The sequence below is a fragment of the Drosophila mauritiana genome, chromosome 3R (assembly GCF_004382145.1).
Source record: "Drosophila mauritiana strain mau12 chromosome 3R, ASM438214v1, whole genome shotgun sequence".
NCBI classification, from domain to species: Eukaryota; Metazoa; Arthropoda; class Insecta; order Diptera; family Drosophilidae; genus Drosophila; species Drosophila mauritiana.
Window position 1 is genome coordinate 16,149,586 of NC_046670.1, and position 15,498 is coordinate 16,165,083.

General features: G+C 40.6%; 2 protein-coding genes across 2 annotated transcripts; one reads left to right on the forward strand and one right to left on the reverse strand.

Moving 5' to 3' along the window:
- Positions 1-8,990: 8,990 nt before the first annotated feature.
- On the reverse strand, positions 8,991-10,095 carry LOC117143943. The gene has a single exon (XM_033308877.1). The coding sequence runs from the start codon at positions 9,960-9,962 to the stop codon at positions 9,078-9,080; it is 885 nt and encodes a 294-aa protein (XP_033164768.1). The 5' UTR covers positions 9,963-10,095; the 3' UTR covers positions 8,991-9,077.
- Positions 10,096-13,762: 3,667 nt separating this feature from the next.
- Positions 13,763-15,427, forward strand: LOC117145692 (protein phosphatase 1 regulatory subunit 36). The gene has a single exon (XM_033311434.1). The coding sequence runs from the start codon at positions 13,880-13,882 to the stop codon at positions 15,341-15,343; it is 1,464 nt and encodes a 487-aa protein (XP_033167325.1). The 5' UTR covers positions 13,763-13,879; the 3' UTR covers positions 15,344-15,427.
- The last annotated feature ends 71 nt before the right edge of the window (positions 15,428-15,498 follow it).

Genomic DNA, 15,498 nt, shown 5'->3' on the forward strand with positions numbered 1-15,498 from the left:
AATATAAACTGCTGTTGACGTCAACGATGTCGACATTAAAATGCAAAATACGAGATGGCAACCGAAACGAAAAAAAAAATCAGAGTTCCGGGATTCTGTGATTTCTTTGATGTACATATTTTTGGAGCTTGTTAATGAAGACTAAATTGTAAATGTATATTTGCTTATGAAATTGAGAAATTTCAGCCCACAAAAAGTGAGACTGGGTGGTAGAAGGTTAAAAATGTGCCTAGTTAGGCCGAAAAAAGAACTTGATACGTGCGTGAGCTGAAAAGAAATTGATTTGATTTCATAAATTCAAACCATCTTGAGGATTAGACGAGAGCAATTGACAGAGAAGGAATCGTTTTTCATTTCTTCAAATGTGTGTGTAATTTTACCCCTGATTAATATAAATCTAGATTATAATGTCTATTTAAGGCGGCACAAGAAAATAAATTTAATTATTTCCACATTACTGAACTTCAAGGCAAACATTATTGTCTCTGCCATTTCCTGCGTAAAGGATTCCAATTCAATTTAATTTTTTCTTGTCACTCGAATTCATATTCTGGTTAATTCGCTTTTGCATAAATTTCGTATCACTTGCTTGCCGTTGAGTTTAATATTTGCATAAATAGATAGAGATCTTACTGCGAAATTTGCATAACTTGACTAGCAATGTCAACAAAGCGAAAACAAAACTGAAGGGAGAGTTATGGAAAAATATAACAACATTTCAACTATTTATGTGCTATGCACTTGAAGTGTAATTAAAGGCGACATTTTCCGAAGTTCCAGGGAAATGCTTCAAGGAAAAGCGTGTTGCAGAGACACTTCCTAATTGAGATTCCATAACGGTTGCCATCATTTGCACAGTTAGTTAAACAAGGGGCGAGCAAATTTCCTATTTGTTTAATGTCCTGCGTCGATTTGACAGCAGCTCCGGGCTGTTTCCTCCGTAAATCCTGCGAAAATTAGAGCACTGCTTCTGTCCACCCGTTACCGTTTCCCAGTCACGACTCTCCCCGGCCGTGGATCACGTCGGAATGGCAAATAGAAAAGGAATTTCCACGCCAGCCTTTCAATCTGGGCGATGCTGGTTTTCCATTGGCTTTTTTCTAATACGCCGGGAGTGGCGCATGTTTGTAATTGCTCAGCGATTCAGCATTTAAACGCATTTTGCTCAAATCAAAGCGTGCTTTGCTTTGACCTCTGACCTCGTCCTCGGGTAATGGAAAAATTGAATAAATAAACGGAATTATGCAAACTAGAGCCACCCTTAGCGGTAATTATTTTCACTTGGCACGACACCTTTAAGTCGTTTCGATCAACAATTAAATTCAGTCCGAATTCGCATCTTTGCGTGTTTCGAACAACGGTGCGTATACTTCATCATCTGCAGGCCGTAAATCAAACGTGGCATGATGCATGCATATCCTGTGGCAGCGGAAAAACTTTCGTCCTCCAGAAAAATGTGGCAGAAAAATATGGCCCCAGACGAGGTCTTATCAGTTTTCTTTTCGGACACTCGCCACAAGCGCAGATTAATTGAAATAAAGAAATAAATCATTTCCATGCATATTTGTTGTTCCCCCTATCTTATAGTATGATATAACCGACTCGAACATTAATACCCACAATAGTTTGGTTGTATGGTTTCTTAAATAATTTAGTTTACGCTCTAAGCATATGTTTTCAGAACACTCCTTGCAAAAAGAATAAAAAAGGAACCTGCCCAGCCACTCCTGACGAATATCGCCTTGACATTTAAGCCTGCGGCTCAAGTCGGCACCCATGTTCGCATATAAATAAATAATGAGAAGGGAAACCGCTGTTCAAAAGGCAATTGACTGGAAAAAGGTGGTCAGGTCCGATGTCCCAAGTCAAGTGATTGTGCAAATGTTTGGACATCGGTCAGGTGGCCTCCGACTCGGTCCGTCTGCTGAATCGGCTTGTTTGCCCTCCCTGATTTGAGTAATATTTTCCATGTCCGCAGGTCGACAGCCAATTTTCTTGGCCTTTGCGGCTAATCAGTGACACGTGCTCACTTGAATGTTCATTTTTAATTTCCGATGTCTAAAATGTACAAAAGAACATTTATTGATTCTTTAAAGGACTGCCATTTTGCCCTACTCAAAAAGTTTTCCAAATAAATTGTAACATATAAAAAAGATTATTCCTTCTAGCGATTCTGGCTAATGTTGTATTTCTTTTCGTTTTTTACTGTTTTATTTAAATAATAAGATGACATTTAATATTCGTTGAAAAGCATTATAAATACTCCCAGTTAATTTCACGCTGGAAAACATTGAGTTTTTACGTATTATGAGTAATTCTTTTAGAACGTGGTTTAATAGTTTCTGGTGGGTGGTGGAAAACAAGTAGCTAGAATCTAGATTTATTTCATTAATATTTACACACGACTTTCCACTCCGGAGCAGCGCTCCCATCGGAGATCCTGTCCTGCGTCCGGTGCAGTCAAAAGCAAAAGGGTGAACAAACACCGAGCGCTGTTAGCAGTTATTCATTTTCAGTTTTTCCTGACACAAGTTGGCACGTCATCAACACGGACACACATGCCTGACGCATCTCATGGCATCCCATCCCATCCCAAATCCCATCCTATTCCATCTCGATGGCGATGAGGATGCTCGCTGGGATTGCATGCGTCGCTAGAGTCTCGAGGGGAAAGTTGCAGATGCGGCATAAAATCCAGTTCTCGCCTTTTCCAAAATTCTGCACGTTTTGTTTACACTTGATTATTCCGTATGGGTTGACTTCCATGGCTGGATTTACTTTCGGACCCAGGTATTCTATGTGTTTTTAAGGTCGTTTGCTCTTTGAAACTCTGACGGTTGTGTTGTGGGCGAATCTGTTATCAGCAATTAATCATAAAGTGGTGGAGGTTGGCAACAAATAACCCAAACACCACCTCAGAACTAAAAGGACCTCCAACCACAATAGTAATAGGAAGGAAACTTTGTCTTTGGCGCTGTTAGCACTGAAAAAAAAATTTTTGATACATTTTCCAGCCAAGATTTAAGGCTTAAATAACCCAAATAATTATGTTATTATAATAAAAACACAATTGGTTGAGATATCTGATTTAAGCATAACTTTGGATACTTTTGGTTATGGTAATCGGGCTCATATATAACAATGTAAAATATGTATATGTATATATAAATAGTATATATAGCGCCAAATTAAATATAATTACTGAAAACTATGCATTTTTGTTCCTTCCCATAAAACATCTCAATTTTGTTAGAATTTGCCAATGGCAGCAAACAATTTCATTTATGATTTCCGACTGCGTTTTTCCCTCAGTCATGGCCAATGGAAATTTATGGACTATTCCCGGCCCTTATCAAATCGGGTTTGTTGGAGGGTCTTAGTTCTTTTTGTGGGCGGCTGTGTGGGCGTGGCAGTCGGACGGACATTGCATTGTTGCCGACAGTTGCAGCCAAGCGAGTAAAATGTTTAACAAGCGCGAAATTCGCGCAAAGCAAAGCGAACAGAAGACGACAAAGACGAAGAGATAAAATGTTCAGTTTTCCCTTCTCATTCTTTGCTCCTTTTTTTCGTCCTTAGTGATTTATTTTAGGCTGCTTTTCTATTTAGTTACCCTGTAATGCATATTAAGCCCATCTCCAAGGGATCTAGACAAACATGCATTTTATGAGCTATAATAAGTTTTATTTATAATAATGAAGAGGGAATTAAAAGGTATTATTTTAGAGCTGTATTAACTAAAGTTTCATGTGTTTTTGAAATTAGATTTTTGTTAGTAAGTATCAACACTTTTCAATTGGCCAACAGTGATGGTCGTTTTTATTTCTGGGTCACAGACCGAAGAGAGTATTTAATTAAATTTTTGGTCCTAGTTGCTTACAACAGCCGACGCTTCGGTAAATCTTTTGATTAACTCGCAGTCAGACAATGAGAATGTATGTTCCTGGGTCTGACAACTTGATAATCTTTGCATGGCTGAGGAGTTGGAAAACCCTCATCCAGTAGCGCCATGTGGCAGTATTTGATGAAATATAAAACTTCAAAACGAGTCTGACAGCTGCTGACATTGCGATGTCCTCTCCCCAGTGCCTCTGTATGTGTTTCAAGCGTGCGTGTGTGTGTGTGTCAGGATTAAGCTGGCGCATCATTAAACAGACGGTTGCACATTGCGCATACGTCACGTGGGCCAGAAGGAAAATATGTAACGACTTTTGATATATTTCGTAGATGTTTATAAAGCAGCCTCTTATGCGATTTGTCAACGCCGAATCAGCTGTCATCTTAGAGGCATTCAAATGCTTAACAATTAATCAGCTTATCTTCGACTGACGTGAAATGTGATTGGCAATGGAACTTCAGGGCCAAAAACTCATTTCAAGCCCTAAGAATTCCCAGAACTGCAGTCAATACACCTTGTCAGTGACTTGATGAAAAGAATGCTTTGAGATTTACGAGTCATTGCGGGATTTCAAAAATAAATATTTCATCGCACAATCTCGCGCTTTTTCGTTCATGTTCCAGACGACATTTAACCCAGGTCCGGCAAGTGAAAATCTGAAGTCTGAAACTTTGGTATATGTTAAAAATTTCTGCGGCAATTAATAGGAAAATAGTGAATAGTAAAATAAGGCTTTGATTATTTAGCACATAAGGCAGACAGGTCAGTGTGACACGTCGACGGGACAAATCGTCGGGACAGGTTCGTCCGTTATGGCCATAAATAGGGGCAGTTACCAACGTTCCGAAGTTGAAATAAAACAAAAAAAATTAATATGCTGCCACCCATCGAGAGCGCCTAATGCACATAAATATAAACTGAATGGACCGCCCGCCGAGGAACCCTTCAGCTCCTTCATTCGTGTGAATATAACATTTACGTGGGTGTGTGGATGACTATGTTACTAATTTATGTATATTCCACTCATTATTCTGCAATTGAGGCTTGGACAGTGTCCAATGGACACCAACACCCGCAATGCGCACTCACTCAATTGATATGCATGTGTTTGTAAATTAGCAAACGAACAATTCAGAAATGGGAGCCTGCCAGTCATGTCCTTTAAATGACTTTTAGAACGATGTGTTAGTCAGTTGTGTGCATGATGAAAAACTTAATTAAATATTCCGTCTCGATTAAGAATGTCTTTGTTTACTCAACAAAAAATATTTAAATACCATATATTTGAAATTTTAAATATTTTTTCAACCTTACATCAAAAGGACCACAAATTGCATAAACTTTTTACCTTTGCCGGCAGTGAAACTATACCAAATTTTAAGTTGGCCAACAAGAGACCGGATCGACATCACTGGAAGGCACTACGTGCACACGTGCCATCTATCCGGCCATCAATTAAGCCACAACAGCATGGCATATTCGAAGTATCCGGAGAAGGCTAAATAAAGCTGTCATCTCCCAAATGTCAACAAGGTCGTTCGAAACGAGCGATATGGATCAGGGTACCGAGATCCGGATCGGACCCACATATCGGCGCACCGCAATCCCATACACAAACAAGGAATCTCCGTCCGTCGGTGCTTAATTAAATCTCATCGGGCAAGTTTATTTCACTTTCTCCATTCTGGCTGGCTGTCAAATTAGGGCTTCATGTGGCCAACTCCCCAAAACGGCAGCGGCTGTTGCACAAATTTGGGTTTCGCTCTGGCTAAAACTAATTTCTGCTAGATGATGTCAAGCCATTAAGTTATATTTGGTCAGCTGGTCGGAGTGGCGACCACTACACAAATAGTTGAGTTAAGCTGTCCATGACAGCGGTCGTGAAAACCCCAGGGTCAAAGTCAAGTCAAGGGGCAAAGTTCACTGAGCCCATTCGCAGAACTTGTTGCATACTTCATGGGGCACCCGTTGACATGATAGGTGGTAGCTGGTAAAGGGGGAAAAGGCGTGGAAAATTCCAAGTGCTCTTGAACATAAAGTTTGCTAATTGGACTCTATGCGCGGGGGGGCTACGTTAAATTTAGTATGAGACGCTTCTACTACTATTTGCGGGGGTGAACTCATTAAAGTTAAACTGCAATTATAATTAAAAGACGCCAAGGAATCTCTGCTGGAGGTTTATGCTACATATTACATCACGTACTATATTTTGTACTAAAAACCATGCTTTAAAATGTGTACTTAAGGCTATAAATTTCAGTTAAATTCTTGCCATATGGCACACAGTTTAGTCATATCACTACGAAATAAATAAGCATAGCTTTGGCAGTTTTAAGCTGAGCCGCATTCACAACAGGATTAAATCTGATCCTTCAACCCACCGACTCTGACGTCAATGATGAGCGTATTTGCCCCCGGCAGCAACTTAGTTTTTATTTAACCATACCTCCCGAAGTCAAACAAATAAAATGACAAAATGTCCTGGATCTGGCCTGGCCTTATTTAAGCCTCTCGACTGACAGGAGTGTTTTAATTTGTCAACCTCTGTATCGCGACTTGTCGCCAAGCCTCAGCAAATCTCACCTGCCAGGTGGTAGGACCAGCTGAGTGCCTGCCTACAGCTGATTAAGCTCATTTATCAGAAGTGAAGCCAGCCCAAATGGAGGTTCCTCGAAGTGCCTCACTCGGCTCAAGAGTCTGGCAATTAAATGGCCTAAACTGGAGACCCAGAAGTCGCCTACGGCATTCACACAGTACGGAAAGTTGAAGTCAATATTGATATTCATGTTGGGAATCCGAAATTCGCCTACAAACTCCCAAGGAACGAGGAGCCACAAGGAGGGCTTAAAGGCCAAGGCATTTTGGTATTTGAAAAGTTTGGCGCGCATCAATTTGGCAAGACAAACATATAAACGTTAAAGTTTTAATTGTGCTGTGTAAATGATGTTTCGCTGCCATCCAAATTTAGATTGAACAAAGTTTCGATACATATTAACAAAGTTTGCGTTGCTCACGAGGGCGGAATTTAGTACGTATTGATAACATTCCGCAAATTTAATGAAATTATCACCGAAAACTTGTGGATACAGCAAACCCCAAGTGGTTCATATGGTGTGTGCTTACTTTCTTCAAAAATATTAAGCAAACATTTTACTGAGGAGTGTGCCATAACTTATGTAAATGGTTTAAAGATACACTTTTTGAAGTCAAAGTAGTGTCCCTGAGGAGTTAATGCCCCCCCAGGCAGAAAGTGGCTTTCAACTTTCATCTACCAGCTACTGCGTCTGTCTCAAGGAATTCTGTTCCGACGTTTGTCGAATAGTTGGCAACTTTCTTCATTTCACCCAGACCCATAACTTGACATGAGCACAACACCCCTCCTCCAAGTCCTGCCCTCGCCAGACATCTGGAAACTATTGAGGTGTTCCACTTTTTATGGCATCCGCCTCCTGGGACCCAAGTTGTGCACCCATCCTTCATCTTCCTGCCGTTGGCTTATTACATCGCAAAGTTGATTTCACGGCATTCTTGCGGTGAATCCTGCTCGTTGTCAAAAGGAAAAAATCCTGCAGCAGAGGATCTGACAACATAACATAACACTACTAGTGTGGAAATATCTTTTCAGGAATAAGATATATTAAAGATTTTTAAATGATTTTTTGACTTTTGGTTTCGATGTGTGGGATAAAGGTGATGTTGTCCTCAATAAACATGTTATTTTACCCATTTTTATAAATTACCTGTTGGCATCACTGGCTGACACGGTCCGTATGATTGAGTCCGGCACTTGTGAAACAAATTGCCGTAGATTCCGACGAAATCCGTCTTTGTCCACCGCATCTCGGCCGGAATATGTTGGACAAATGGACAGTTTTGTGAATTAATTTGATTTCTCGGCTGATTCGCATTTCGTTATTCGAAGAAACAAGGAGCAGCCGCAAAAAAAAAATGTTTGCATAATGGAGCGGGGAAAATGGGCTTTTGAACCGAGATGTACGGAATTTCACAGATCTCACATGTGCAGAACAAAGGCTCGAGACAAAGAATTCATTGCAGCTGAATGATTAATTTGAGCTCATGGAGCACATTGCTTTGATGATAATAACGACCATGTTGATGTCAAGTTAATCATTGACCTAACTTTTTATGTCCACATTGGGCAATCTATCTTCATGACTTTGAATAATATCTTTACCATAAAGGGACGATGTTTTTGTTTAATAAATTGGTGAATATAAACCCTTTTAATTAAAATTAATCACTTTCAACGAAAAACCAGTCGCAGACAAACAGCATTTTATTTTAAAACAATTTCGAGACCTTTTATACCAATACTATGCATGTTTTGGACTCACAGAAGCCCGAACTGTTTTACATCCACAACCGGCAGAAAAACATTGCCCTTGGACTGCATTTTAATGTCCAACTTGTGGTTCAGTAAACAACTAAAACTCTCGTCTGTGAAAATAGCCCCTCTGGAGGCCATTATCCACTGCCACTGCTGGTGGAAAACTATTTTTAAAGAGTTAAAAGCGATTCAGCGGAAAGGGAATTTATGAAATTAGCATAAGTTGAACCCAAACTGAAAATACAACTTTGAGTGGCCCTAGGAGAGGGTGTGGATGATTTCAGATTCATTGAAGTGAACCAACGTTAGGCAAATCCAAAAATATCCTTGCACTGCAAAGGACTAAGATGGAAAAATACGTAAAAAATATGGCTGGGCCTGCGTATTATTTATTTTACTTTCATTTCTGCCGCGGGTCCTTTCCGTTTCCCTTTGTCCGGCTTTCTGTGTAATCGGCTAGAAGGATTTAGATAAAACACGAAATGGCCACAAAGAGGATCTTGTCGCTAAGAGCATCTACACCCACACACACTTCATAAATACACATGCCAACATCCATCTGGGTGAGAGTTCGATAACCGGATTCCGAACCGAACCCGGTGGCCTAAAGGCTTGCCAATGTTGGCCAAAACAACTGCACACGTCGGCAAATAAGAATAAATTCGTAAAAAATCACGGAACTATAAAAGCATGACGGAACTGTATAAGCCTGATGCGTTAAAATTGGGATTAGTAAAAAAAAAAAGCTACAATATTTTTGTATATATAAAAATTTTGGCAATATTACATTTCATAAGACTATATTATAGATGATACACTTCCAAACAATTTATATTATATATGATCCACCAAAAACTGGCCAAATCGCACCATCGTTGAGAGTGGGTGAATCATATAGACGAACAGCATGGCCAGAACGGTTGCCTGCAGGACGTATTCGGTGCGATCCGTGTGCTCGAATCTTCGCTGGTGGATAACGGTGATGGTGAAGAGGATGAGACTAGCCACGTAGATCAGACTGACCATCGACACGTATCGCATCATATAGCGATTGCCGTTAAGATACACAACCAAGTAGATCGAAACGACAATCGCTATGCAACAGAATGTGAGGACGATCATGAAGATGCTACCGGGAAGTATTTTCAGCGGCAGATAGACGCCCATCAAGTAGAGCATAACGTTCAGGGCCAGCACGATTGTCAGGACACCAGCCATCCAGAGCATCGATAGACGCGCCCACCGGTGGCAATTCACAAAGATGACGATCACCTCCACGATGACAATGGCCAACAGGCCATTGCACGGACACTGGTTGGCCAGGTACACATACGCCATGATCAGCACACATCCCACGGCCAGGAGCAGCCACACGAAGCTGGGCACCGAGGGGCTGATCAGCTTCCCGAAGTCCGTATTGCAGACCCGCAGGACCACAAGCTGAATCACTGCACATGCCGATAGAACAGCGTGGATCAAGTAGACCCAACCGACGTGTTTCTCCCTCAGGGTCACGGAAGAGCGCTGGTGCAAAGGACCCGACGATGCAACCGGGCTCAGCAAGCCCGGGGTTTCTCCATGATATGGTTTCGCAGGCTCATGCGGTGGTGGAGCAGGAGCGGGAGATTGAGGAGGTGGCCTGGGTGGAAGTGTTGACCTTTGACCATTCGGTTTGCGTGGACCCGTCGATGACCGTGGCGTGGGATTTGGCCTGCTCATCTTCCTCCGCGTTGATACCACCACCAACGTTGTGGGAACCTACTGGGTGCTATGAACATGTATATTAAATATGAATATATTTGATTAACAAGGCGGTGGGTGTACTGTGGGCAAAAAGTGTTATGTTCCAATTTAGATCTACTCAAATAAACGATTGGAATTTTACTTCTGAAACTAATACAGTTCAATGATTGATACTTTTAAGTGTTGATCTGTGATGGAATAACGAATCTATTGCATATATATAATTTTGTTTATGAAACCACTGTAGTATATGCATACTCATGCATAGTAAATGGGAATTATGCTGGCCAGGACTCAAGTGCTAATCAATGACACGTGCTGCGTTGTCACCAGACTCATTAAGATGGCCCACCTTGCACCTGATGATGTGTTTACATATGTATTTAGCTCTGGCGACCTGTGTGCGCTGTGGGCCAACTTTTTGGGCCATTTTGTGGCCGAGGCTTTTACTGAATTTTAATTAGACTTTGCCGCTGAAAAGCCAGCACGTGCAGAAACATCGGCAAACACGGCCCTAGGCCAAACAACAAAGTCAGGAATTAAATAAACATGAGTCGGCCAAAAACTTAGGGTCTCGCCTCAAGGAGAGGAAACCAAGTGGTGTCTTATAACCAAGCTTTCTTTAGAATATGTTATTGAGTCAGATATTACCGCGCTTTGTTCGCCTGATCTCTAATCCCCAATAATCGATGACAATATGCGAATTTATCTAAGCTTACACAAATGTCGGCATCAGGAAATTTGGGCCATTTCTATATTATTACCCCAGTTTGCTGTCATAATAAGCTTTGGCATTAAAAGTCCTACAAATGCCTATCAACCCAACCGGCCTGCCACTCACAGCAACAATAACTTTGAAGAGATTTAAACTGACAGTGCCAATAGCCAGCAAAACCACAACACGAACAGAATGGCAAATTCTGATCGGAAGTGCGCCGCAAGGAAGTCATAGTAAATCCAATTAGAAGGACAATCGGATTTTATTGACGCTGGAATGAGTTGAACTTAGCTGTGAACTGTACAACAGATTTATTAATGCGGAAGAATTGAATTTATCCTTAGGAAATACATATAAGAGTGAGCTATATAAATGAGTAATAATACTTACATTTTCTTTTTTGATCTATTAATTTATGTTTCATATATGATTTCCTTGAAAACCCAACCTTGTTAATGCCGCATAAAATTTATCTAAAATGTAAATGTAATTTAATTTTAATGACTTCCATTAGGTAAATTTGCTGGTTAAAATGACGTTACTTATCAAACCAATTAAAACGTCCATCTCAGGTTGTCATCACAAAGGCTCGAAATATGAAGTGCCATCAACAATGTATGTTTGATTGATTGAACTGGCAGATCCTTGTGCATTTAAGCAACAATAATACTTAATAGATACTTGCATTCTATTAATAAGAACTGAGCATTCCACCTATCTAATCAGGGGTGTCAGCTTACATATGTCAAATGTTTAGCCTTGAAAGTTAATAATAGGGCTACGTATTAAGTATTCATGGAAAGGAAATTATTAGGGACATGTGAGCCGGGCAAGTGTGCTCAAAGAGGTTTAATTATTTAAAATGGTTTTTCTAAATAAAGCAGGACATTTGCGGTAAATATAGAAACGAATGTTTAAGCCCTGTACAGCACTTACCTACGCCAAAAAGGTTAAATTTAAAACGCCATTCGGTGGGAAGACATTAAATATGCCTTATGTGGCACGTACCCCCATCAAAATCATATTGTGGCCTTCCAACCGTGCGACATGCAATTGAACAAATAAATCAGCGGGCTAATAAATTTTTAGCAACGATGGTAGGAGCTGCCTAAGGCCGAGGCAAAAACCAAGACTTCCATAAATGCTGCCATAAATGCCGCCGACTGAGCCATTCAAGAAGCCAGGTGAACGGAGCGAAGGACAAAGCGCGATTTCAGGCGACAAAGCAGGGAGTTACACCTGGATGAGATTCTGTAGCTGTTGCTATTGCCGGTTTTCCAGCTCTTTCAGATTTTCACGCCTCTCCTGTTCTTCCCTTCCCTTTTCCGGACTTTCTGGCTTAAATGCTGTTGCCTTTTGCACCACATTGCGTATACGTGATGTGAAACGGCACGGGCTTCCACATTTAACAATATGATTAAAGGCAATTTTTAGCACCTGTTCTGGCTGTTGATTTCGTATCGAGTATTAATTGCAATTTATTTTGTATGCCAACACTCGAGACGACTCGCATGCAATTAAATTATTTACGCATGGGGGCATAAGGCATTTAAATGCTTATTTATGCATATGTAACTGAAAGTGTGTACTTCGAACCCAGTTAAGAGGAACGCATGTTAATCACAAACGCTTGTTTAAGCAATTATCCTTCGAAATTACTCTTTAAGAACGGGATTAAGGCGTATATTATATCTTTCTCTTTTAAATTTGACCTTTAATAATAGACAATAAATTACTTTTAAGCAAATGTAGTGTAATATGAATGACATCGTACTTATTATTAATTTATATATTTCCTACAAAAAAGACTATGAATTTGCTTATTAAAACTAATACATGACAGTATTGTTACTTTAAAGCCATCTCAAAGGATACCGAAACTCATTGTATTTTCACTTCATCATTATGTTTTTTCTTTATGATTTCAGTTTTCGTTTCTTTCTTAAGGTTATCTTTAATTATGTCCAACATTTTCCTTTTTTGTCCGTGCTTAGCCCTTTCCGAAGAACAAGACCTGGGAATTGTCCTTGTCCCTTTCCAAGTAATTTCAAACCAGTTCTACATTCATAAGGACTGTGGGAATTATACCAGGAACTTCTAAAACCATTATTTCCAATGTACAGAAAATTAAAAAAAAAAATGTCAGCCATAGAAAATATTAAAGCTAGAAGGCGGATGGTCCACCTATTTTTTATGTGAGCCTGTCAAGCGTTAAGTGCTCAGCGGCGTTTTAACTAGTCCTGGAATTGTTGACAACATGTCAAAGAAAACAATGGTGCAAATAACTAAGGTTCCTTTTCTTTTCTCTTTTGTTAAGCCCCTCCTATCATTCGTTTGCAATGAGTTAAGTTCATTAAGATGAAAGAACTACACATTAGTTTCTATCTAGAAGAGCGACTTGTTTTTCATTTAGTCTGAAAGCGCCACTTAAATGTGTCACTTGAAATGCGTAAACAGGCAGTTACGTAATAATAATCAGTGATAATAAAGGACCATTTAAAAAAGTAAAACTCGTCTGCCATCTGAGCTAGAATTTTAAAGTGAAATATCATTTGTGATAATGCTTTTAAAGTATTTACTACTTTGAATCGAACTTGACTGCTTACGAACAAAAAAAAAATGTATTCAAAAATTTTAAGAAGCTAACAAATAGGATAAGAAAAAAATTGTAAATTTAGTAAACTGTGTAATCTTTATACCCTAAAAACAACAAAAAATTTATTTAAACTTAAAACTTAAGTTTAATCCAGAGCCCCAATCCAGAGCCCCAAGTGCTGCAATAAAAAACAAGAAAGCTTTTCCCGTGTTTCTACACAAATGTTGACTATAAATGAAAGCTTAAGGATTTAAGCACTCTCTTAACTTCTTTTGACAAATGAAATTTATTTAAGCAAAGTCGTTAAATTAAGTTCACTTACTTGTCGATCAATTCAAACAAATTCAAAAATATATACGAGTATGTAATATAATATAATAACTTTTAAAAGTTATTAACCATGCTCTATGAATGCTTCTTTTCATATCTGCGAATGCTGTAATCAAAATTCATTTTAAATCCTGTCAGTTAACTTTGTACACACTTTACCACTAATGATAGGAACTAATACAGAAACACATAACATAAAAAATCTTTAAAAAAACACAATTACAATTAAAAATAAAAAAATAATTAGTCATGAAGAGAGTCCATGTGGACAACTACACACCGAAGTACTACAGTGGCAAGTGGTCCTGGAGCGCCGAAAAGGATTGCCTGGAATTCGAGCCGCACAACGATCTTGAGAATGCCAGGGAGCGCTACATTACCACCAATGGCTATAAGTTCCTGCGCATCATCGACCAGGAGGAGGAGCTTATCTTCCGGCAGGCTTATGTGCGCGATACGGGCACCTATGACTTTGACACCTTGGTGATCAACGACATCCGCGACCTGGTCCTCTTTCTGATGCCCAGCGATTTCCTGACCTACCGGTTCGTGGAGTTCATGCACCGCCCGGCGGTTCACCGTCTGATCCATGCGCTCATCATTTACTTTGAGTACTTTCTGCGGATGGTGGAGTTTGTGTTGGTGCGGCGCGATGAACTGGCCGATCAGATCCAAAGCGATCAGACCATCGATATGAAGAAGACCTTCTCGATCTATCTCAGTCAGTATCGCCTCCTGGTGGCCCGCAACTACAGTGTGATTCTGAAGGGAGAGGGCGATATGGCCAAATACTACCATATGAAGGAGATTATCAATATTTCGGATACCAGTCGAGACCGCGTCTTCCACGAGCAGTTCCTGGCGGTGATGACCCAGATCGTTTGGATTTGCATGCATCGCCGTGCGTACAATGTCATTGAGATGGAAATGAACCGTCTGTTTCGCTCCGATCACTTCGTCATGGCACGTCCGGAGTATCTAAGCTTTACGCCGGCGGAGCGTAGTTTACTGTACGGGCGGAACCATAAAATCGTTAACTATCGCACCCAGATATCGCCGCTCGTCCAGGAGTTGGAGCACGTGGCGGAGGAGGACATGCCCATCCTGTGGATTGGCGAGCGAAAGTACCGAGGCAACGACAAGCGCATTGCCGAGATGGAGTTGGAGTACATTGTGCCGGGACCACAGCTGCGTATGATCGATGTGGCACACGGCATACTGGGACATCCAAAGGATCTGTACAACACCATCCTAGACCTGGATTGGCCCACAGTTCGCTACTCGAACTTTTCGCTGGGCTACGATCCATACCACATCATTCGCCAGCCGCACTTGGACATTCCCAAGATCGACGCCTTGAAAGCACGCAAGATGAACGAAAACTACGAGCATTTCTATAAGGTGTATCGCATCTACGAGCCGCACAGCCTGCAGATCCTGCAGAAGTGGCTCAAGCGGGACAAGCTCGTCCAGTTCTATCGCTCCGGGGGACTGCTGCTCACCAACGTGGTGTCCCGGTGCGAGAAGGAACTGGCCGAAAAGGTTCCGGTAACCAAGGTCGACCAGGTCATATCCAACTACTTCAAGGTGAAGTCCAGGCTGCGCAAGGGATCTCCATATGAACCGGACAACGTCAGCATCACCTCCTCGCGCATTGGGGGCTTCAATTCGCCGCGCCAAAAGAAAACGCCACAGGAATACTATTTCGATTGATTTGAGGTCGTACACATTATGTAGGTTTTCAAGAGACTTCAAATACTTCAAAATTATGATTTCGTGAATAAAATACTTATGAATCTTGAAAGCTTGGCATTATTGTTGTAATTAATATCTTAAGTTACATCTAAAGTTCATATATCTATTGGATT